Here is a 24,076-nt window from a genome sequence, read left to right on the forward strand (position 1 = left end):
TGCAGGGCCTTAAGTCTGGCTAACGTAGCCCAGGGCAGAAAGGGTCTGAGAAGGCAGACCTGTCCTCTCATGAGCCCACACTCCTTCAACCCAACCCTAGCCTAGCTCAAGCTCCTAGATGTCCCAGGAGATATGCCCTCCTGTACACTGCTGCCTCCCTCCCTCCTAGGCAGGGTAGGGGCCCACAGAGCGGGAAGCCTGGTGGACCCTTCAGGGAGTGGCTGTCTCTGGCCTACGCATTAGTAGGTCTGGGCTTAAAAGCCTCAGAAAGTGGTGCGGAGGTGGAGGGATGCAGGAGAAGGGGATCAAAAAAGGGTGAGTGGGCTTCCCTGGTGGCGCAGTGGTTGAGAGTCCGCCTGCCGATGCAGGGGATGCGAGTTCGTGCCCCGGTCCAGGAAGATCCCACATGCCGTGGAGTGGCTGGGCCCGTGAGCCATGGCCAATGAGCCTGCACATCCGGAGCCTGTGCTCCACAACGGGAGAGGCCACAACAGAGAGAGGCCTGCATACCGCAAAAAAAAAAAAAAAAAAAAAAAAAAAAGGGTGAGTGATGAGCATTTATTACTCATCTCCTGGGTGCCAGGCACTCTGTTAGATGAGCTATAGAGCTCAGCACATGCAGTCCTCATAACAGCCTGAGATGGATGATAAGGCTCAGAGAGGGTGGGTAACTTGCTCAAGGCCACACAGCCTGATTGATGAGGCTGAGGCACGGCCACCTCTGCCTCTTCACAGCCAGCTGGCTCTGCCTGCACTGGTGCCCACTTCTTTGCTCTATAAAGTGAGATCTTTTTCCCAGGCCAGAGTCTACCTGGCATCACAGGTCACAGCTGGCTTTCCAGACTCCACGCTGTGCCCTATTCCTATGCCCAGCCGGGGGGTGCGCTCCAGCTGCGGGGTTAAAAGCAGCTGCAGGAGGCCTCCCAGTGGGTCTTCTCTCTACATTCCTTTTCAGTCCCCTCAGAGGGCCTGCCAGGCCCCCTCAGCCCCCCTCCTGCCCTCTGGAGGAGGCGGGTGCTCTCCAGCTCTGCCTGGGACCAGGTCTCCAGCTTCTGGCAGCATCTGCTCTCACCACAGCCACCACCATCATCCCAGGGGGCTGGGCCCACCCTCCGGGAAAGCCTGTCTTGTGGCTGCCTCCCAGGTCCCATTCTTCCTCCCATAAATCCCGAGGTACCTAGTGCAGGAATTGGCACACTTTTTCTGAACAGGCCAGAGAGTGAGTATTTTCAGCTTTGCAGGCCATATGGTCTCTGTCACAACTACTCAATTCTGCCATCAGGGCACCAAAACAGCCATAGACAATATGGAAACAAATGGTTGTGACTATGTGCCAATAAAACCTTAAGTATGCACACAGAACCTTGAATTTCATATAATTTTCACATGTCACGAAATAGCCTTGTTTTTTGCTTTGTTTTGTTTTTCCTACCAGCTGAAAATGTGAAAAACATTTTTTAGTTCGAAAGCCTGTGTAAAAACCAGTGGTGGGGGCTTCTCTGGTGGCACAGTGGTTGAGAGTCCGCCTGCCGATGCAGGGGACACGGGTTCGTGCCCTGGTCCGGGAGGATCCCACATGCCGCGGAGCGGCTGGGCCCGTGAGCCATGGCCGCTGAGCCTGCGTGTCCGGAGCCTGTGCTCCGCAACGGGAGAGGCCACAACAGTGAGAGACCCGCGTACCGCAAAACAAAAAGAAAAAAAAAAAAAACAGTGGTGGGCTGGATTTGGCCCATAGGCTGTAATTTAGCAACCCCTGATCTCGTGGTTCATTCAGCCACTCAACAAACACACCTTAACTATGTTGGGCTCCACCCCGTGGTGGCCCTGGGTCTCACAGCTCCTTCCTGCCTGCCTCCCCCTGTGCTGACGTGTTTTCTCCCCATCCAATCCCAGCACACAATCAGCAGAAGGGGAACACAACGGAGAGGCAAGGCAGGCCCACATCTGCTATCTAGGCAGCCTACATTTTGTCACCTTTCTCTGTGTCATCAACACACATTTCCAAAACTGCTCCTCCTGGATGCTGTTTGAAAATGGCCAGATGACCAGGATTAGAGAAACATACACACACCAGACACACACACACACACCCTAGGTTTGGGGCTGTGTGCTCCCCCCAATACATGCTACTCCCAAAATGGACAGAGGAGATGGGTGGGCTTCTGTAGCAGGGGGTTCTCTACCCCCAGGATGCTTGCTCACTGTGGGAAAGAACCCACTAGACTCTCCACAAGACTCCACAGTAAAACTCAAACCAAAAATGGAATACTCTAAAACAAACAAACAAGAGAACATTCAAACGTAAGACTGGGGTCCGGGTAGGAAGCGGGAGGGTTTGACGGCAGCCAAAGAGCTACACTAGCCCTTGGGTGACACTTGGCTTCTAGGCAACAGGCAGGTGGGGAGTCCCTCCTGTACGAGCAAGGCAGTGTGGAGGGGCCAGAGCTGGGGAAGCTGGAGGGGTCAGGGGCCTGTCACCACGTCAGCCTTGCTCCAGGGCAGCAGCTTCCCCAGACCTGCAGGCCCTCGTGGCGTCCCTTGTTGATACAGCAGATGGACGAGCAGGGTGGCAGTGGGCCGGCAGCTGGGTGAAGAGGAGGGCCTCCGGAGCGGGGTGGTGAGCGTGCAATGGACCATCCCAACGGGGACACTTTTGAGACGGGAAGCGGGAGAGCTGTGAGGAACTGCCCAGGACGACAGCCCTGGCGAACTGGGATGCCCAGTGATCCTCTGCAGAGGGCGCAGGGAGCAGGGTCTGGTTTGAAACGCACCTCCCCAGCTCTCCTGGGGGTAAAGGCAACGACAGAAATAAACAGGGGCTCTCAGGTGTGACCATGTCTGCGGCCAGCTTTGTTGCTGTCTCCCGCTTCCAGTTCTCCCCTGGACAAACATACCAGCCATGTGAGGATGCCCAGAAAGTCTACTCTGTCTCCTCAACATCCGCAGCATGAGGGCTCTGAGTGCTGCCAGTCAGGCCCCCCTGCCCGGCCCCACGGCACAGCACCCAGACTGGCAAACGGGCCTCAGGGCACAGCGACTTCGTTCGGGGCCCTGGCACATGCCTGGCCCCAGCGGTGGTCTGGTGGGCCCTCCTGCAGGGCCAGGAGACAAATCACAGACCCCTCCACCAGAGGGGCACGTCCCAGTGTTCAGCGCAGCGTCTGTCCTTTGGGGCTGTTTATCAGTCTGTCTGTCCAGGGCAGGGAGGGGGGATGAGCCAGCCTGTGGGACACGAGCCCAGAGCTGGAGACCTGAGAGGCAGGCTACTTGGCTGAGGACAGGGGCCCATTGTTTCAGAGCGGTCCCACAATGGCCAAGCGGGAGACAGATCTCTCGGGAGACCCTGGAGGGAGGCAACCCCTCTCTGTAGTTTTCCAGAAACGCTGTAAACAACTCCTGCCCCATAGCAGCAACGGAGCCAGGGCTCAAGCCAAGGAGTCCATTGCCAGAGCCACCAGGGGCTGAGGGCATGAAGGGGCCAATGGGTATTCATGAGGCTGGTGAAGAAGGAAGGAGAAAAACCCTTTCTCTGCCAAGGTCAATGGTAGAATTCAAAGGACCCTTAGAGACATTCTAGTCCAACACTCATTTTACAAAGGAGGAAACCGAGGCCCAGAGAGGGGAGGGGACCTGCCTGGGTCACCCAGAACAACAGCACCAGGACCAAGGCCCTGGTGACCTTGACCAACACCGGGGACCAACAGCAGGATGTACCGACCCCTGGGAGAGCTCACCATTTTCCACAGTGGGCATTCCTTACCCAGATGTAAAGGTGTCATTCCTTTACAGGTTTTCTGAGCTGCTCTAAGAGGTGAGCCAAAGGGAAGACTTCCCTGAGGTCTGCCCTGAGGATCTTTTCCAAAGGTGCCGGCCTAAGGGACACCATCCCATGTGCTCACCTCATGGGTCCAGAGCCCTCTGGAATCTGGAAGCAGTGGGGTTCTGGGCTCATGGCCTCACCTGGAGCCTGGCAAGTCCCTAATGTCTTGGTGACTCAAAAGATGGTGGGTGGGCAGAAATCCTCGGCTCCATGTTCTTGCCCACCCCGACCCATGCCCACTTCAGTGACACATCTTTCTTATTTTTGTAAAGAAGAAGCTAATCACACATCACCAGCTACACCCAAACACCCAGGTTCTGAGCTGAGCGCTAAGACCCACCCAGGGCTGTGGCACATTGATTCTCACTCAGCTTCTTGACATGCTTCCTCTTTTCACAACCAATCTAATCATAAATTAACAACTCCTGGTACTACGGCCATTTGTGAAGCGGCCTGGGCACAACTGCTTAGTTGCTAAGGGAAGTGAGGTTCAGAGAGATTAGGTTACTCACCTAAGACACAGCAAGCGAGCGATGGAGCCTAGATTGGACCCTGGTCCACGTACCTCCAAAGCTAGCACTCACAGCCTCTATAGGGCTTGGTCCCCCTTATCTGGTGGACCAGAAGCACTGAGACAGGGCTGGGCCTGCCTATACAACGCTGGTTTCTTAAGCTCCTGGCAGAAGAAATAGGTTCAAAACAAGTGTGTGCCCTGTTCAAACCAAAAGCACGAACGGGCCCAAAGCCATTCACTAGAAGGGGAAGATCTATTTCAGTAAGGTTCCGACGGGTCCCCACCAGCCACCTAACTGCAAAAAAGAAAGGGAATGAAATAATGAAGTGGAAGGCATGTGCTACCCCAATATGCTGATTTCTCCAGATGTGTTCTATATAGACAGCAAAGCAAGGACCCGGAGCCCAGCCAAACACACTCCTTCCAGGCTCTCATGCAAAGGCCACCTGATCCCAGCCCCCAGTGCCTACCTCGCAACCCTCCAGCCCGCGCCGGTCCAGGCTTTGTGCTTTGCGCAGCACCACGGGTGGTGGGGTCCCTGTGCTCCTTGTAGCCTTGGCCATCACCCAGCTCCACAGGCAATGCATGATGAGGGGCCCAAGCCCAGGGTCCCTGGCTGCCCTGGTCCCTGGTGTGGTGTCCCAGGGAAGGAGGTAGGGAGAGGAGTTTCTGTTTTCATGACTGTAGTGAACAGTCACTGCAGCCAAAAATAGTCTGTGCCGGGGAGCTGGGGAGTCAGCACATACCTCCCGGAGCAGGTGCTGGGTGTAAGACACAGAGGCTCCGGCGGGCCTCGCTGCAGGGGGCCGGGGGCCAGGCACCCAGGGTATCTGGGATACCAGGCTGCAGACAGAGAGGTGTTCCCTGCCTCACTGCCCCCCTCCAAAGAGTCTGACCTGAGTCAACGAGGAGCACGATCATCTCCCTCCTCCCAGTGAATCATCTGGGGAAACCCCACCCCCGCATGAACTCCAATTGCTTCCAATACCCCTGCTGCTCTCACAGATTTGGGGCTGGGTGGTTTAGACACCCAAAGGAAGAGCCGTACAAACTACCAGCTATCAAAACACATAGAAGGGACTTCACTGGCTGCACAGTGGTTGGGAATCTGTCTGCCAATGCAGGGGACACGGGTTCGGGCCCTGGTCCGGGAAGATCCCACATACTGCGGAGCAACTAAGCCCGTGTGCCACAACTACTGAGCCTGCGCTCTAGAACCTGCGAGCCACAACTACTGAGCCTGCGAGCCACAACTACTGAAGCCCGCGAGCCACAACTACTGAGCCCACGTGCCTAGAGCCCGTGCTCCGCAACGAGAAGCGACCGCAATGAGAGGCCCGCACGCCACAACGAAGAGTAGCCCCCGCTCACCGCCACTAGAGAAAGCCTGCATGCATCAACGAAGACCCAACACAGCCAAAAATAAAATAAATAAATTAAAAAATATATACTTAAAAAACAAAAACTCATAGAACTGTACACCAAAAACAGTGAACTTGACTATGTGTAGTTGGAAAAAAGAAATGTACAAAGTTTTATGGCTGGTTAGCAGTGGCTGGTGGGGTTGTGTGTGGGGGGTTATTTTCTTTTTTGAGCTTTTCTATATTTTCAAATTTTCCTACAATGAACACTTGTAATTAGCTTTAGAAAATGTTACTTTCGGTGAAATTTTTAAAAAGATGCTCAGGCATCACAGAGGGAATATACAACATGGTTCCATCCATGAGAATTTAAAGTGTGTGTGTTGTGACCCCAACTTTGGAGCCAGACTTCCTGGGTATGAATCCTGGCTCCCCCACTTACCATCTAGGTGACATCAGGTAAGTGACTGTCAGTTTCTCTATCTCTATCCTACACTGGGGATAAAAGCATTGCCTCCTGCTACAGACTAAACCCTTGTGTTCTCCCCAAAATTAGTATGTTGAAACCTAATCCTAATGTGATGATATTAGTGGGGCCTTTGGGATGTCATGAGTGTGGAGCCCTTAGGATGGGATTAGTGCCCTGATTATAAAAGAGACACCAGAGGGCTGCCTGGTCCCTTCCGCCATGTGAAGAGACAGCAGAAAGACGGTCATCTATGAACCAGGAAGTGGATCTTCACCAGACACTGAATCTGCCGGCACCTTGATCTTGGACTTCTTTCTCAGTTGCCAGAACGGTGAGAAATAAATTTCTGTTGTTTTAAGGCTACCTAGTCCATTCTACGGTATTTCTGTTCCAGCAGCCAGAATGGAATGGAGTAAGACATCTCCCCAGAAGGTTATCAGGAGGACTGAACGAGATGCTCCATGTAAAGCTCACAGCTCAGTCCCAGGCACATTGGGAGCACTCACTAAAGAATCACAGCATAAATTCACGAATAAATGACATTTAAAAAAGAAGAAAAAGAAAAGAAAAATCAACCAACAAAGGCCAACTGGAAGGAAATGCACCACAATGTTTCCATCACTTCCTCTTAGTAGTAAGATTATGAGGTAAACCATCAATAAACAGCAGTATTGTTTTCTTTAATTTCTATACTTTTCACATTTTGAAAAGGAACATACATATAAATTACTGGATATTAAGAAAAAAAACAAAAACAAAAACACCCTGAAAAGCCAAAAAGCAATCATCACCTCTGTGCAGGATTACAGATGACCTATTTTCTTTGCTTTTCTATACTTTCTAAAATAAATATTTATTACTATCATAGTGAAGAAAGTGAGAAGTGTTATTAAAAACAAAAACTGAAGAACAGACTCACCTATTATATCCCAGAAACATGATCTCTGCAGAACCCCTGCCAGGGTCTGGGCCTTTGACAAACCACCTCTGAGCCTGAGGCCCTTTGCCTCCTACACAGACAGAGGAGTTCTGCTCACTGTTGGGAAAGGCGGGCACAACGGTCACCGCAAGGTCCCCCCCAGGGGAAAGCCAGGTGACCCATCCTCATGGAGAGCTCCTGGTGAAGGTGGGGGATGGGGAACTACAGTAGGAACAGTTATTGTTATCTAAGGGAGTGAGTGTGTGTCTGTGCATCCTTCTTCTGTCAGTGGGGCTCTCTTTCCTCCAAGACCCAATTCCCAAGTGTAGGTGGCCCTGACCCTTCAGGCTCGCCACCTTTCTGCCAAAGGGCTGAACCTATGACCTAGTTTGGGCCAACTGGAGTTCTCTATCTTGTTAGCTCTGTGATTGGTTCTGATATGAGCACATGACCAAAGCCAAACCAATCAGAGCCTTCCCTGGGATTTTTTAGCTGCAGTTCTAGGGTAAGAAGCTCTCAATAGGAAACACCACTACTATGCTGAAAGAAAGTGAAGCTTAGCTGCTTGTGCCCTTCATGACTGCCATGTGGAATGGGCCTGTCCAAGAAGTGAGCTCTAATAGCATCATCTGAGCCCCTGCATCCAGACTTCCCTGGACTTTTATTACCTAAGCTGATAAAAGCCTGTTTTCTTTAAGCTGGTTTATATTGGAACTTGCTACAGAAGAGTTCTAACTAGAAGTAGGAGAACAAAATAGCTTTTACTTAGTAAGTGCTTACTAAGTGCCCTGGTACCATGTCATCCTCCACCTATTTATCCACCCATCCATCCATCCATCCATCCAATCAATAGACAGCTACTGAATAGCAAGGGTGGGCCAGGCACCTTACTCAGCACAGGGGATACAGCAGTGAACAAAAAATATAGTCTCTTTCCTTAGGGAGCTTATATCCTATTAGGAAACAATAAAAAACAAATTCAAAAGTAACTAACATACGTAATTGAGATTTGTGAATAAGTGCTAAAAGGAAACAGCATACTGAGACAAAGTGGTGGGTATGGTCGGTGGGGCGGGGCATGTAATTTTAGACAGGATGGCTTCTCTGAAGAGCTGACTCTTAAGCTCCTGTCAGAGGATGAGAAGGTGCTAGCCATGAGAGTATAGAAATTTCCAGGCAGAGGAAACAGAACACACAAAGGCCCTGGGCTATGACAGGAAACAACCTGACCTGTCCTAACATGAGGGGAAGAGTGCGGAGGAGCAAGAGGCGACACAGAAGGAGGCAGATACCGAATACTCCAGAGCCTTGAAGGTAATGGTGAGGAGTCTGGATTGTATGCTGAGTGCAACAAGACACCAGTGAAGCACTGTACTCAGGAAAGTGAGGTGGTCGGATTGGGGTTTTAAGAAGAATCACTCTTGGCTCATGAACAATGAAACAGAGGGAAGGGCAAGAGTGATACAAAGAGTGATGTAGGTGCTACTGCACAAGTCCATGCAGTAGCTAGGACCAGGGAGGTGGCAGCGGTGAAAAAGAAACACAGATGGATTGGGGATATATATTTGGAAATAGAGCTGGTGGGATTTGCTAGTCAATTGAATGTCGAGGTGGAGGAAGCAGAAGGAATCAGAAATGACTCCTCAGTTTCTAGCTAGAGCAGCTGACAGACGAGTTAACAGGCTCAGAGAGGTAAGGGACTTATCCAAGGTCACACCACTGGCAAGTGGCAGAGTTAAGCTTATGTCCGCCTCCCAACAGCAGGGTCTGGGCTGTCTAATTCCAGAGGTCACGCTCTTAAGCGATCTTTCTTTCTAATCTTGCTGCCTGCCCAAAGGCATATAGCTGGAAGCGAGGACCACTGAAATGTATATGCTGATTTTTTTTTAAAAAAAGAAGAGTAATGAGAGAAGACACTTTTTGCTTTAAGATAATTAAAACAGTGTGGTGTTGACACAAGAATTTCCCAATATCTAGCTGGGCAGATCTGTTCTAGAGCAATTTTGCCTTTGAGGCAGTCCCTGGAGAAGATGGACAGCTGACAGCCCAGGAGCTAGTGGCCCCAGAGGAGGCTACAGGCACACAGTCTTGCTCAAGTCCAACCCGTTGCCAGTGGAAACCAGAGGCAGCTCAGGAACCCCAGGCCACAGCAGGCCATCGGCAGCCCCCAAAGTCCTCCCCAGAGACCCTTGCAATTCAACCTTCACTAGCTCAGATGAGAGAGTTCCTGAGACCTAAGAGACCAAAACTCTTTGGATAATTTTATTTAGATTCAGCCATTCAACAAGAACACCTATTACTCGCCAGGCACTGGCGATAGAGCAGTGAACAAGACAGCCAGGTCCCTGCCCACATGGGACTTTCGGTCTTGTCAGTTTTCGCTGGGCTTGGCAGCCCAGAAATCTAAAGGATTGAGGAGATGGGCTCACCATTCAAAAATGCCAACCAGTATGGGCTAAGCAGAGCAGTCATCGCATGATTTTTCAGATTTCTAGGAATCAGGCGCACCTCCTCAACTCAAAGCTTAAAAGAGGGCACTTTGGTTCGTGATCAGAAAAATAAATCACTTCATCAATGGGAAGGAGTGACGTCTGCAAGTCCTGTAAGGACAGGAACTCACAGGCAATGCCTAGAGCAGCATCTGGCACACAACAGGAGGTAAGCGCACGTTCACTGGGCGAACGCATGATTGGACAAATAGGAGAAAACGTGAGCACGCCCTCAGCTCTGTGTCTCCCCCATGTTTCATCCTGTCCTCCCTCGGGACGTCAGTCTGCTTTGCCCCGTGGTTATTTGGAGACGTGTACATCCCACCACCCTATAAGCCCTCCAGGGCAGACTGCACTCTACTCATCAATGAATCCCCTGGGGTAATTAATCTGGGTACCTGGCACAAGGTAAGTGATCATTGGACGTAGAACAAACGGATGGAAAGGAAAGAAAGAAGGAGGGGATTGAGGAAAGGAGGAAGGACAGAGGGAGGGAGGAAGAGAAAGGAAAAATGGGGGAGGGGAGAAAGGCAGGAGAAAAGGAAAGAAAGAGATTGAGAGAGAGGGAGAGGGTGGGGGAGGAGGGGGGAGGGGAGAGGGAGGAAGACTGGAAGAAATAAAGATCAATTCAATTACACAACTACATACAATAGCCCCAGGCTGAGCTATTCTGGGTAAGGCGTCAGATGACAAAATCTGTCAGGGGAAGGAAGCCTGGATCTGGAGCCACAAGGACGTGAGTTTGAATCCTGACCTGCCTGTCGGCTCTCTGTGTGACGCTAACATGTCACTCAACATCTCTGAGCCTCGGTTTGCTCAGCTATAAAGTGGGGATCATAGTGTTTCTCCCGCGGCCCCCACCCCCCACCCAAGGTAGCAGGATTAAAGAGGATGGTATCTATAAAATGCTGCCTTGTAGTTTGCCCTCTTCCTCCCATATCCCGACTTCAGGTCTTCCCCCGACTGGTTGGGTCATGCCCACATGCCAGTCCACCACGCAGGCCTCCACCTCCCAGCCGCTCTGAGCTGGTACTGAGGTCAGCGCCCAAGATCTCAATTCCTCAGTATGGCGGCAGCCCCAGGCCGGTGGGGCTGATTGTTGGCCTGGATCCCTGCACGTGGCTGGGTGAGGGTGTGTGCTGCATTCCGAGGAGGCTCCCAGATGCCAAAGAGCAAGGCTGTCAGGATGGCGGGGCCTCTGGCTCCCAAAGGTAGAGGGTGGGGACGGGAAGAGGGATGTGAGGAGACGCTAGGAGCGAGGGTGGCAGGATTCACGTCTATTAAAGCTGAACCCGGGAGCCAAATACCCGTTCACTCTTCTGGTCTAATCTTACACAGCCTCCCGCTCCACAAGGCCTGCATCCTGAGGCCCACAGAGCTAGAGCCACTCCCAGCCAATGGGAAACCAAGATGGTGGCAGAGGTGAGGCAGCTTTCTTCCCCGTCCCCAGGAGAAGGCCTGACTTTACACATGGGAATGCACGGACAGAGGAAAGGGGACAGAGAAACCTGCCTAGTCGGGGCCACCACAAAAACCCCTTACCGGACCCGCCTGCATCTTCAGTTCAAAACACGCCACCTGGGCTTCCCTGGTGGCGCAGTGGTTGAGAGTCCGCCTGCCGATGCAGGGGACACGGGTTCGTGCCCCGGTCCGGGAGGATCCCACACACCGCAGAGCGGCTGGGCCCGTGAGCCATGGCCGCTGAGCCTGCGCGTCCCGAGCCTGTGCTCCACAACGGGAGAGGCCACAACAGTGAGAGGCCCAGGTACCGCAAAAAACAAACAAACAAACAAACAAAAAAAATACGCCACCAGCGAGACCTTATTCGGGGAGCCTGAGGCCCATGGAATCCAGCCTCCGCATCACCGCGCTCCCTGCTAGCACTGATCCCAGCCAGCACTTGCCACTTCCTTTAACAACTACCAACAGGGAAATTGCTGAAGAAAAAAAAATGGCTCCATGCCAGCAGGCTCTGAAATCATTTCCCCAGCTGCAGCCAGAACATGAAGCTGTGATTTTTAGTTTTTAACCTATAGATGGGGAAGGGGGTGGAGATAGTCACAGCGTGTGACTCTAGATGCCCGGGGAAGGGGCCCTGCCTCTAAACTCAGTCTCCTGCTCACTCCCTCGTCCCGAAGGGCCCCCAACCCTCCAGACCTGCTCCCCACTCCTCACCAGCCAGGGGCACTGTCTCACCTTCCACCCACCCCCCACCAGCCCCGATGAATCCAGCCTTCTCACTAGGAGTTCTACTTTCCTTCAAACAATCCTAATGTTCTCTGTCTTCCTCTCTCATGCACACGCTCTTCCATGATCTCCCAGATAAAACCCCAACCCCTACGCTCCACTCATGGAGAGATCCACGAACCAACCCTGTTTCCTCACCGATCTCCTCCAGGACCAGCCCTTTGCAAACACTTCCTGTGAGGACGGCACCAGCTTTCTGAGACCCAGACCCTGGGGTCTTTGCAGTTACTGTTCCCTCCCTCCGTCTAGTGTGTCCTTCCCCTTCCCGCCAGGCTAGCCCCCGGCTAGCACCCACGGTGAGTTTGCCCGCTTGCTTCCACAGACCCCAGGCTGGCTTCCGTCCGGGCACTCGGTGCCAGCTGTCGATCATGCATCTCCCCCAAGCCTCAGAGCTCCTGGCACTGGGGAGAGTGTGTTTGGCATCCCGGCTCTCAGCACACGGCCCCATCAGCACGGTCTCCAGACCTGTGCTGCCCAATCACTGCAACTGCCAAATGGCTATTTAAATCAAAATTCAGTATGATAGAAACAAATTTTAATTTCACTTTCTCCGTCACACTACATATATTTCAAGGGTCCCCCGCCAGGCCACATGTGGCTGGTGGCTACCACACTGCAAAGGGCAGAATAGAATGTTTCTAGCATCACGGAAAGTTCTATTGGACAGTGTCACTCTAGACAAAGGACTGATGGTTGGGTGAATACAGGAAGGCATCTCCAGAGCTGCCCGTCTCCAGCATCCACAGAGGAGGGAGGAGTCAGTGGTCACACAGGTCAGAGTGCCTGCAGCAGGCTCTGGAGCCACAGAGGGCCGAGATGTGTCCCCGGTGGGAAGAGGAGGAAGAGTGCAGAGTCCCTTCATCCACATCAGAAACCCAGAAGTGCCACACCACCCTACGGCCACTTCCACGTCCGTCCCCTCTCTTCATCCAGCGGGAGGGCATTCTTTCCAGGAAACTGTATGGCCACAAACTGGTGACCACAATCTAAGGACAAAGCTGAAATACTATTTAGATAACCCTAGAGGCCCAGATCCTGGGAAGGTGATTTTGAAAAGGAAGGAGGAGGTTATACATGGATACATGGCTACACACACGTATGAGGCAGGTATTTTCCTGCGGGAAAAATTAGAGCCCCAGTCACGAAGCTATGAAGCCTCAAGATCAGCAGAGAACTCAAAGAGGCTGAAGAGACAAGTCCCATCACACAAAGACCATCCCCAGAGGCCTCGGGGAGCAGCCCTGGGGCAAATCATCTTGGGGGTATTGACTGCACCAATGCACCCCCATAGCTCAGCACAAGGAAATTGCCAGACTTCATGGATTTTTGATCCCTTCCCCAAAAAGCCAGACAGAAAAAGGACAGGTAGAGACCCCGTTTTCAAGTCTGGCACCCCCAGCCTCCATCCCACTGTGACTTTCGCTCATTCCTCAGTCACTTTTCACCAGCAAATATCTGCCAGGGCTTCCCATATGCCAGGTGCCATGCTGCTGGGCACCTGGCTTCTTCTGGGCATGAGCTGATGCCTTCTATGTGGGCCTCTATGTGCACACGTGGGCACCCCTCCAACACAGCGATTCCTAAGATATCACAGAGCAATCCAATCTCTTCCCACTCTATTGCTAAAGAAGAATGAGGTGGGTTTGCATGGATTAACAAAGAGGTGAGATTCAGACTAAAACCCCACAGGATGGTGTATATGCTATGATCCCATTTTAACATCTAAAAAAAAAAAAAAGAAAGAAAAGGAAATTTGGATGCGAATAAAAACAATGTGGTACCCTGGATTGGAACCTAGAACAGGAAGAGGACAGTAATGGAAAAACTGGTGAAATCCAAATAGAGTCTGGAGTTTAATTAGTAGTCATGTACCAATGCCACGTTCTGAGTTTCCACGAATGTACCGTGGTAACGTATGATGTTAATGATGGGGGAAGCTGGGTAAGGGGTACATACGGGAACTCTGCATTCTCTCTGCACCTTTTCTGTAAATCTAAAACTATTCCAAAATAAAACATTTATTTAAGAAAATAAACAATGATTTCAATGACATTCAGACATCAAAGGATTCTGTCTGTGAGGTCAACTTTGGAAAGGCATGGGGCTTTCATGCTGTTTGGAACTTTGGTTTCTGAAATTTGCACCTATTCTAGAACCAATTCTGGCTGAAAGCACACAGGATGCATCAAGGCCTAGCAGGGTGGGGTGGGTGCCAGTCAGAGTCCACACAACTGCCGGGGTTAAGAAACAGAACAAGACAGGCCAACGCCCCAGGGCTGGCCTTGAAGCCAGGGAGCTACTCTAACACTGCTCCCGCCCCCCCCCCCCCCCCGCACAGCAAGGAGAAAGTCTAAGGAACACAGTGCGTGAAGCCAGCTCCTCCCCGGTCAGAAGGGGCTGGGATTTCTAAAGGAAACAGCCTTCTTTCAACCTTCAGGACACTCTGGCCCATAGCCCAAGAACTGCCATGAGATCTGGGGGGAAGAAAAAGACTAATTTTGAGAAGGGTCTGGGGAGTCTGGGGGAAGATGGAGTGACACCTGGCCAGTGTCTCCTTGTGGTTCTTAAAACCCAGGCAGCCTGGCCTGCCCTCCTCCTGTTCCCCAGCCACTCTGGCCTCATCTCCTCCAGCCCACCAGTGATGGTGACGATGGTGGTGAGGATGCCAATGGTGGTAAGGATGACCACGTGTGGCCCTTGGGACCAGCAGGAGGTGGGAGGTGGACACTGGGCCTGCCTCCAGTTGGTCCCACGTGCTGCCTTCTGTCTTAAGCCCTCGGCCAACTCCCACTGCCTCTTGATTCAGAAAACTGCCCCCCAGCCAGCCCCTGTTTCCATCCACTCCCCTGATGGCTATTTACAGCTGCCTGGTGTACAAGCCTCCGACAGTCTCTGCTGGGTCTGACTCTCACTCAGGAATAATGGCAGCTGAGGATGAGGTGAGGAAACTGCCTTCATTTTCCCTCTTCCACCCCAGCAAACACCACAGTGCCTCGAAGTGCTTGACCCTCACAACTGCCTCAGCGAACACATGGCACATGGGTTACTCCCCCATTTTACAGAGAAGGAAACTGAGGCTTAGGGAGGTTAAGGGTTTGGCCAGGTTCCCAGAGCCAGGCCAAGAACCCAGGCATTTCTAAGAGGCAGGAGAGGGACGTGGCAAAGAGCGAGGACTCAGTGAATACACGGCACTTGTACTACACGCCAGGTGTGCTCTCTATATGTCAGCTTTGAGGCAAAATGAGCAGGAGACCCTGAGGGGTCCCAGGAGCCCCTTAGTCATGGTGCAGACTCATAATCAGACTATAGAGGCCTCCCAGCAAGAGACTGGTCAGGCATTTGGAAGCACAACCCCTTAATAAATGAAAGGTGGTCCGTAAGTCAGAAGGGCCCCCTGGGGCTCCGGCCTTCCTGGAGAAGGCCCCCTCCTCTGGGAGTACCAACTCTCCCAGGGGTCTTTCCAGAGGCTGACTCATGGGCAGCCGGGCATGACTGGGAAGATGGATCTTTGGGGCTATAGTCCCAACAGTGGCCTACCGTACAGGCTTGAAAAGCCAGACCCTGGAATAACCTGTCACCACCCACTCAGGACCAAACCCTTGACTCAGGGGACATCCGCCATGTCATGATGAGATCCACCCTTCCTCCCTTCTTCTCAAACAGTCATCACATGAGGCCCAATACTCAAAGGGGATTCTGTGACCAACAACCAGAGCAGGCAGGTCCCTGTCTCCCGGAGCTTGTACTCCAGCGGGAGAGAGGAGACGGACCCCGAGCAACAAATACGTTACATAAACTCCAGAAAGTGACTGGTGCCCTTGAGAAAATCAGCCAAGGTGCATTGGTAGAAAATGAAAGATAGGAGTGACCTTTAGGTCCCATCATCAGGGAAGACTGCTCGGAGGAAGTGACCACAGACCTGACACTAGAATGATGTCCACGGGATCAGCCTAGGAAAGAGCACTCCAGAGAGCGGGAGAGTGGGCGCACAGGTCAAACCAGAGGGAGCGAAGGGGAGGGTGAGCGAGAGCAGGTGGGGATGGGTGGGTGGGGAGACAGATGGAGAGATGTAGAGAGGTGAAGTTCATTATACGTATTATGTGATATTATACGTATCCATTATACATATAATGTGTTACAGGTACGTGGAACTGTTAATAATGCCCAAGGTACCTCCAGCTCACAAAACAGTTTCCCTCAACCTTCACATGGACCAACTCTTTTCTGCCAGTTTCTTCTTTTTAAAAACATTTTATTTATTTATTTATTTTTGGCTGTGTTGGTCTTCGTTGCCGCGAGTGGGCTTTCTCTAGTTGCGGCGAGCGGGGGCTACTCTTCCTTGCAGTGCGTGGGCTTCTCATGGCAGTGGCTTCTCTTGTTGTGGAGCACAGGCTCTAGGTGCACAGGCTTCAGTAGTTGCGGCACGCAGGCTCAGTAGCTGTGGCACACGGGCTTACTTGCTCCGCGGCATGTGGGATCTTCCCGGACCAGGGCTTGAACCCGTGTCTCCTGCATTGGCAGGCGGATTCTTAACCACTGCACCACCAGGGAAGTCCCTCTGCCAGTTTCTTAAAAGCTGGCATATGCCACAAATATGAGGGCCACTGGGGCCGGGGCCAGGGCCGGGAGCATGTAAGGTGCTGAGAGCGCCCCTGTGGGTCCCCCCCCATTCATTCCCATCTTCTTCCACCCCCTTCACCAAACCTTTTATGCTCATGTCACCTCCTGTCCTGGAATCTCTCCTAGGGAAAATTCTTAAATACACAAATAGCTTCCTAAATAATATTAACCACCATGTTATATATAATAGTCAACAACTGGAATTAACCTCTGCCTGGTAAACTACAGCACATACACTTCAACATTATGCATACACTTAAAAAAAGGCTGGGGGTTACTAAGTGTGAAAATACGGGGAAAACAGGCTGGTTAGCAGGTCAAAAGATAAGAGCAAAATATAAAATTGTTTATTCAGGATGGTTTAAACCAGTGTTGCCCTAGCGAAATATAATGCAAGCCACACACTTAAATTTTAATTTTTGAGCAGCCACATTTTAAAAAGTAAATATCTATGAAGTTAATTTTAATCACATTTTGTTTAGCTTAATATATCCAAAATAGTGTCATCTCAACAGATTAAAATTTTAAAGTTGTTAACATTTCTTTTTCTTTTTTCTGTATCAAGTCTTCATTCAGCACATCTTTGAATTTATATCTTTGAAATCATAACACATCTAAATGTGGACTTGCCACATTCCAAGTCACAATATTAGCTACCTTACTAGACAGCACAGGTCTAACCCACTAGAGATTTTTTAAAGACTTAACTATTAGGGTAAAAAAAAAAGACTAGAAGGAAAAATCAAAATCTTAATGATCACAGATTTTTCTCTGAGTAGTGGGAATATGTATGTGATTTTTCCCCTCCCTTTTCTGTTTTCCAAAGTGTAAATGAATAAGTATAAAATGAATTCATATTACTTTTAAAACAATAGCAAGAGTCCATCTTTTTAATTTTAGAAGAGAAGTAAAGGATTTAAAAGACCTGGCTGGGTGAATCACACCTGCCAAGCACTGATTTATTGATGCCCCGTGAGAGCTGTCCTGGACCCCTGACCCTCTCCATGCAAACTGGTTGATTGGTTAGTGGGTAGGTGGGTGGGTAGGTTGGATGGATGGCAAGAGAGAACAAAGGAAGGAAAATAATATATTACTGCAGTTACAGGAGAAAACTAAACTCAGACCCTTGCTTCCAAATTCCAAAGCTATCATTTACTAGCTGTATGATTTTAAAGTTATTTGACCCTTCTGTGCTTTAATTTTCTCAAGTATAAGATGGCAATAATGGGGCTTCCCTGGTGGCGCAGCTGTTGAGAGTCCGCCTGCCAATGCAGGGGATGCAGGTTCGTGCCCCGGTCCGGGAAGATCCCACATGCCGCAGAGCTGCTGGGCCCGTGAGCCATGACTGCTGAGCCTGCGCGTCCGGAGCCTGTGCTCCGCAACGGGAAAGGCCACAACAGTGAGAGGCCCGCATACCGCAAAAAAAAAAAAAAAAAGAAAAAAAAATGGCAATAATGATAGTGACTCCTTCACAGGGTTTTGTGAGGATGAAGTGAGATTCTCTGCACAGAGTGTTTAACACAGTGTCTGCTGCATAGCCAATATTTCCAGAAATGTCGGCTGCTGTCCTCACGGCGAACCTATGAGTGGTGTGGTCAGGCTGTCTGGCTCATAAAGCGATGGCACCCAGGACACATACTAGAGCCACATGTACACTGAGCCCCTCCTGTTGCTGCCATCCCCCCACATCCCTTTCCTGAGTATAGAGCAGTAGCCACAGTGGAGCTGGTCCTCGGGTTTGTGCCTGGTCCCTTTGCTTGACTACCCCCCCATGCCCCACCCCCAGACCCCAATCCCCACAGCCCGGTCCACGTACCTGTACCACCTCCGGCCTCACGTTAAAGATGTACAGCCAGTCGCTGAAGCGAGGGTAGCTGTTGAGCTCCGGGGTCCTCTCGCTGGGAGCCACGCTCAGCTTGCACTGCCGCTGCTTGCAGATGTACCGGACCAGCTTTGCCTGTGGGAAGTCCAGGAAAGAAAAGTGGGTTCATTCCGGGCACGTGTACATGGCAGCCCCGAGCATGATATGGGGAGCTCTGGCAAACACAAGCCGTGTGCTAAGGACAGGGGCCTGCCAGGTGCCCCCTCTGCTGCCATTCAAACGGGGTGAAGCAGGAAACCCTAGAGAACCACCCATCACCCATTACCCCACCCACGGCTGGCTGGCACGGCCTCCCCCTCGGGACCACGCTCTTCGGAGAGTAACGGTCGAGACTGGGCAGAAGACAGAACCGGCTTAAACCAGGAGAGGATGAGTAACCTTCCACTTAGGCTGCTTCCAGCCTAGAGTCAGATTGTCTGGGCTGGGATCCGAGGGCTCAGACACACCCTAGCCCTGTGACCTTGGACAAGCTACTTAACACCCCGCCCCCAGGAAAGCCTCAGTTTCCTTCACCAGAAAATGGGGGTAATAATAGAACCTCCCTCCCTGGGGGGGCAGAGAAGAAATGAAGCACTCAGTGTGTGCCTGGCACATAGCACACACACCGTGAGTGCTGGCCAGGCCTGTGGGCTGTGGCGTGGCTGGCAAAGGTCCCTGATTTGGGTCCACCAAGATCCATCCCTGAAATGTATGCAAATTTCAGACATCTGAATCTGTGCATTTTCCAGGGAAGCGTGTCCACAGCTTTCAAAAGAGTCTCAAAAGGCTAAAACTTCAAAAAACTAAGGGTAAATTAAAGTCAGACTAGTAAGTATTCTCTTTGACAAACGCTGGGCCCCGACCAGCCGGGTGCTGATGGATGCAGAGGGGCAAGACCTGCAGCGCGGGCGCAGCGGGGGCTGATTGAGAAGGTGGAGTGGACTTGAACAGATGGAAATGAGCGCACAACCCAAAGCGGACCAGGCTCGGCTGAGGCCCAGCGACCCAGGCACCCGTTGAGAGCTTCCCCCAAAGGCAGGCACCACCTTCAAAGTCTTGGACAAAGGAACCCTGCCATTGGAGCCACTTCCCAAGACCTGCTGCCCGCTTCAGGGTTTTTGCCCTTGTTAATTCATTCCTTTTTCTTTCATCTGTAAATATCTCAGTATATTTTCTCTAAAGAGTAAGGATTCTTTTTGTTAGCACAGTTGCAATGCTAAAAAATAATTACTGATATTTAATAATTTAAAATTTCGAATACTTAGAAAGCCTCCCAATTTCCAAACAGGAGCTCTCGACCATTTTTGGACCATGGACCCCTTTGGCAGTCTGGGGAGGTCCCTGATCCCTTTCTAAGAATAAAGCTTTTACATCCATAAAACAGAACATTAGGATTACAAATGAAATCAATTATATTTAAATATACTTATCAAAGTATTACTTAAAATTGTGATAGAGTACTATAAGCTTCTTTATTAAAGCATCAAACAATATCTAGCAACGGGTCTCATACCTTTGAAGTTGTGACAAGTATAAACTGCTTTTTCAGATAGCCCCACAACTGTCACGTGATATGAAAACAGCTGTGATTTCTACTCGTGACCAAGCCGCACATATTTGCTAAGATGGCTGTGCCTTGTTGCCTCCATTCAAATTGGACAACATACTAAATTTCAGATAAGGTTAATGAAAAAAAAAGAAGGTACAATTCTTTTCCCCTCCAAATTCATGGACCCCCTGAATTCTATCCACAGACCCCAGGCTAAAGAACCCTTATGGCTAGAGGGATATGAGGTGTGAAATGAGACTCATAATGACAACAAAACCATTGTTTCTACATCAGTCTTTCTTAAGTTTCCCCCAGAAATGTATCTGGTCCCAGGCTCACAATCTGCTAGACTCAGGGGCACGGGCCCTCTCCGGCAGCCCTGAGCTCTGCTAAGTCCTGCTATCTAGAGAGCTCAGCGGCAAGTGGAGACAATTGCTAGAGAGGAAACACTGAGTCAGAACAAAAATAATTCCACGCATTGTACAGCTTTGATGTTTAGTGAAACCTAGACAAAGGCAAACCCAATGGCGTTCCTGCACCACATGCCCTTCAGGTACCCAGAGCAGACATTACTAATGGAACACTCTCTGCTGAGGCTGGCAGCTCCGGGTTGCCACACAAGAAGTGTACTATGTGCTGTCCTATCATGGAACCTAGGCCCCTGGGAGCATCTTTAGAGCATAAGGCTAACAAATGTGAAGGCACAAGTGCTGCTTTCATTCTACGGGGCTAAGTAGAGGCACTCATGTCCCACTCTGACCCAACTCTCCCAATGGTGACCAGAGGCCAATTCCAAGTTCAGGGCTTCAACTTTCTTTTCCAGGCTCATCTCCTCTCCACCCAACCTGGGTGCTCCAGGGATTCCACAAATACCTTCTGTACTTCCCTACTCCCAGGCCTCCGCTCAAACTGTTTTGGCAGGAAATCCTTCCCTCCTCCAGCCACAATGTCCTTGGCCTGGGCAAGACCTCCCGGGCTAATTAGAATCCCCCATCTCCCTTTCCGCGTGCACTGTCTACACCTCTCTGGTAGCGCCTATCACAGAGGGGTTCATGTTCGAGCTTCTGACTGGGTCTCCCCCAATAGATGTGAGCTCCCAGGGCAGTGGACACAGCACAGGCTTCAGAGTTGAACAGAATCTGGGTTCAAATCTAGTTTCTGCCATTTAACAGCTGTGTGACCTCGGGGAAGTGCATTAACATCTCTGAGTCTTGGTTCTCTCATCTGTACAACAGCAAGGATGATACCAGCTTGCAGTTGGTTGGGAGGATTGAATTATAGTATGGAAACCACCCCCAAAGACTAGGTTAGTCCCCCATTATTTTACATCAGGCCAGGGACTGTGCCCACCTCATTTGACTGTCCCCACACGCCTATTACTGCATCTGGCACATAACATGTGCTCAAAGATGCCTGAGGAAGGAAGGAGGGAAGAAAACACAGGGGCCTTATCCCCACATCGAAAGGTTTCTCACAGCCAGGGCTTCCTTCCACTCCAAACTGCTCTCAAACCACAGTGTCAAGTTGCTGACCAAAGACAAGGCAATAAATCAATTAACTGTGCAAAGTCAAAACCATTCTTTTCTGCATGAACCAAAGAGCTCAGGCTGCTGGCACTAACATCAGCAGCAAAGAGGGCGGACCGTCACCAGCCCGAGTGTTTCAAGGGCTGCACCCCTAGGAGCCAATTAATAACCCATCCATTCTGCTAAGACTTTGGCCATCACAGGCCAACATCAAGATCAGCCAACCCGGCCTTATTAACGAGCCAGTATCTGGGGGCTTTATCGCATTCAGCCCCGCCAGCATGTCCCGCCCTTTTCAGCCTCAAGGCCCGCAGCCCTGGCCCTCTACCAGGAAGGCTCATCCCAACGACCTCTCAGCCTCCACAACTGAGCTTAGATATCCATTCCTCCAGGAAGACTTCACCAAGCCCTTCAGCCCTGTTCTTCACAGCTCCAGCCCTTCTCCTCCATCAGATCACACAGCGCAGTTCTAATATTTTACTTGTCTGCTTCCTTCTTTAGACAGGAAACTCCCTGAAGCCAGGGGCCTGGTCTGTGTTCTTGATCACCTGATCACCACTAGATCCCCAGGGGCCAGCACAGCACCTGGCATGTGGTCTGCTGCTGTAAAACCTTAGTTGAGTGAATGGACAAATGAACACACAATACATTCTGGAGCCCCGACAGGCACACGTTTATTAAAATGACAGTGGAAAACAAATGCCAATCAGGCAAGTGATGGCTCAGGAGCTTGAGAGTCTCAAAACCCAAGGGGAGTTCCCCCAAAGCGGAGCGAGCGGTTTCTTTTTTTAAAGGCTGTTAGAGATCCCCACTAGGCAGCCCAGAGGGGGCCCATAGGTAGGACCGTGCAGAATTTAAAGGGATTCCTCACTCACGCAGTTGACAACCCATAAGCCTGGCCACCCGTGCGGGGACCAGGAAAGGGGAAGATTCGGGGTGCGCTGCGACCCAACTGCCCACGGGACTAGTGTACTAGAGCTCGTAAAGAAGGAACGACACCTGCAGATTTGGGCTCTGCTTAAGGAGGTGCCCGGCATGCACCTGAGCAAAAATAAGGCTGCTCTCACTTTTTAGAAAGTTGGTTGCAGTCGCAGAAACACCCAGGGGTTACTTTCCCAGACGAGCCGTAGCAGGGCCTGCCAGCCCATCACCAGGGGCCTCCGTGAGGGCTTTTCATGGGTAGCGTCATTTTCTCTTAACCACAAAACCGCAAGATATAAATTCTTCAGAAAGAAGAGCACCTGGGGGTTTCAGCGATGGGACCAGCAGCAAGAGGAAAAGAGTCATCAGCACTCTGGCCACAGGCGAGGACCTGCGGCAGAACAAAAGTCTTCCTCCACCCCGGATACTCTTTTTTTTTTTTTTGCGGTACATGGGCCTCTCACTGTTGTGGCCTCTCCCGTTGCGGAGCACAGGCTCCGGACACGTAGGCTCAGCGGCCATGGCTCACGGGCCCAGCCGCTCCGCGGCACGTGGGATCTTCCCAGACCGGGGCACGAACCCGTGGCCCCTGCATCGGCAGGCGGACTCTCAACCACTGCACCACCAGGGAAGTCCCTCCCCCTGATACTCTTTTGCTTCATGGGTGTGCATCCCGTCCCTGCCCTGACACTCAGCCTGATTTAAAGAAGGACAAGAAGAGCATCACGTCAGCCCGCAAATAGTCGGTGGGTATCACCGAGACACGGTACACCGAGCAGGCGCTCACTAAGTGTCCAAGGCTGAAAGATCTAGGCTCTGGTCCCAGCTCTGACATTTATGGTCAAGGCTCTTGGGGAAATCCCCCTTAGCTCAGCTTCAGTCTCACTATAAAGAGGGTAACATTTTATGGAAGTTGGGGTCCAAATATATATGAAAGTGCTTGGAACAACACTGACAAAAATACAGGCCCAGAACATTACCCTTGGTTACACCAAGCACATCCAAGACTCAGTGTAGCTCCGAGGAAAAACTCCAGCTCTCGGGACAGAGTGACCTGGCCTCAAAGCCCCTCGCCACCACCCTCCCTCAGCAGGTGAACACAGATTTATTAACCTGTCAGCCTCAGTTTCCCCACCTCTAAAATGGGGATGATCTCCCACCAAGGGCTATTGTGAAGACTTACATGAGAAAACATGGATGTAAAATGTTCAGAAAATGCCCGGCACAAGGAAACACGTGCTCAGTGGAAGCCTGGGTGGGTGGTGTCCTCATCCAGCTAAGTCTCGAGATTCTCTTACAACCTCCTTGGGTGACAGGGAGAACGCAGGTGAGGTCATGCCCATTTCAGAGATGGGGCTAAAGAAGAGCCAGATGCTGGCGATGGCCTTCAGGAGAATGCTGGTGATATTCACAGAGCCGGGATGTTTATTTTAAGGTCTAAGGGCCAAGACCCCGCTCCCAGGTTGACTCCAAGAAACCTGAGCACCCCTTCTCCTTGGAGCGCTCACACCTCCACCATTAGCACCAGATGACGTGGCCGGAGTGGAGCTGCGTCGACTCTGGGGATGCTGCCTGCCCAGACAAGCACCTGCACCCCAGCCTGGCACCCTGATCAACTTCAAATATCATCTGCCAGCCCTGGCTGCGCTGGCGTGACTCCCAAACAGGCCTCCCAAATGGAGGCTGCCCTGAGCATCCCTTCCATGGAGATGAGGCCAGTCAGACACCCCTGAAGAGCAGACACCAGTCAGACCTCCCGAAGCACATGCCACTGAAGGAG

The 24,076-nt window shown here is 51.3% G+C and overlaps 1 protein-coding gene across 3 annotated transcripts in view; it reads right to left on the bottom strand.

Moving 5' to 3' along the window:
• Positions 1 to 24,076, bottom strand: part of KSR1 (kinase suppressor of ras 1) — a gene marked incomplete at its 5' end in the record, with an annotated part of 141,100 nt that overhangs the window by 42,132 nt on the left and 74,892 nt on the right. For all 3 annotated transcript variants that reach the window (XM_079724731.1, XM_079724730.1, XM_079724729.1), the window contains one exon: positions 18,256 to 18,396. In XM_079724731.1, coding sequence (XP_079580857.1) covers positions 18,256 to 18,396 — 141 coding nt within the window. The remainder of the gene's footprint in view (positions 1 to 18,255; positions 18,397 to 24,076) is intronic.

This window comes from Hyperoodon ampullatus (assembly GCF_949752795.1).
Source record: "Hyperoodon ampullatus genome assembly, chromosome: 19".
Lineage (NCBI taxonomy): Eukaryota > Metazoa > Chordata > Mammalia > Artiodactyla > Ziphiidae > Hyperoodon > Hyperoodon ampullatus.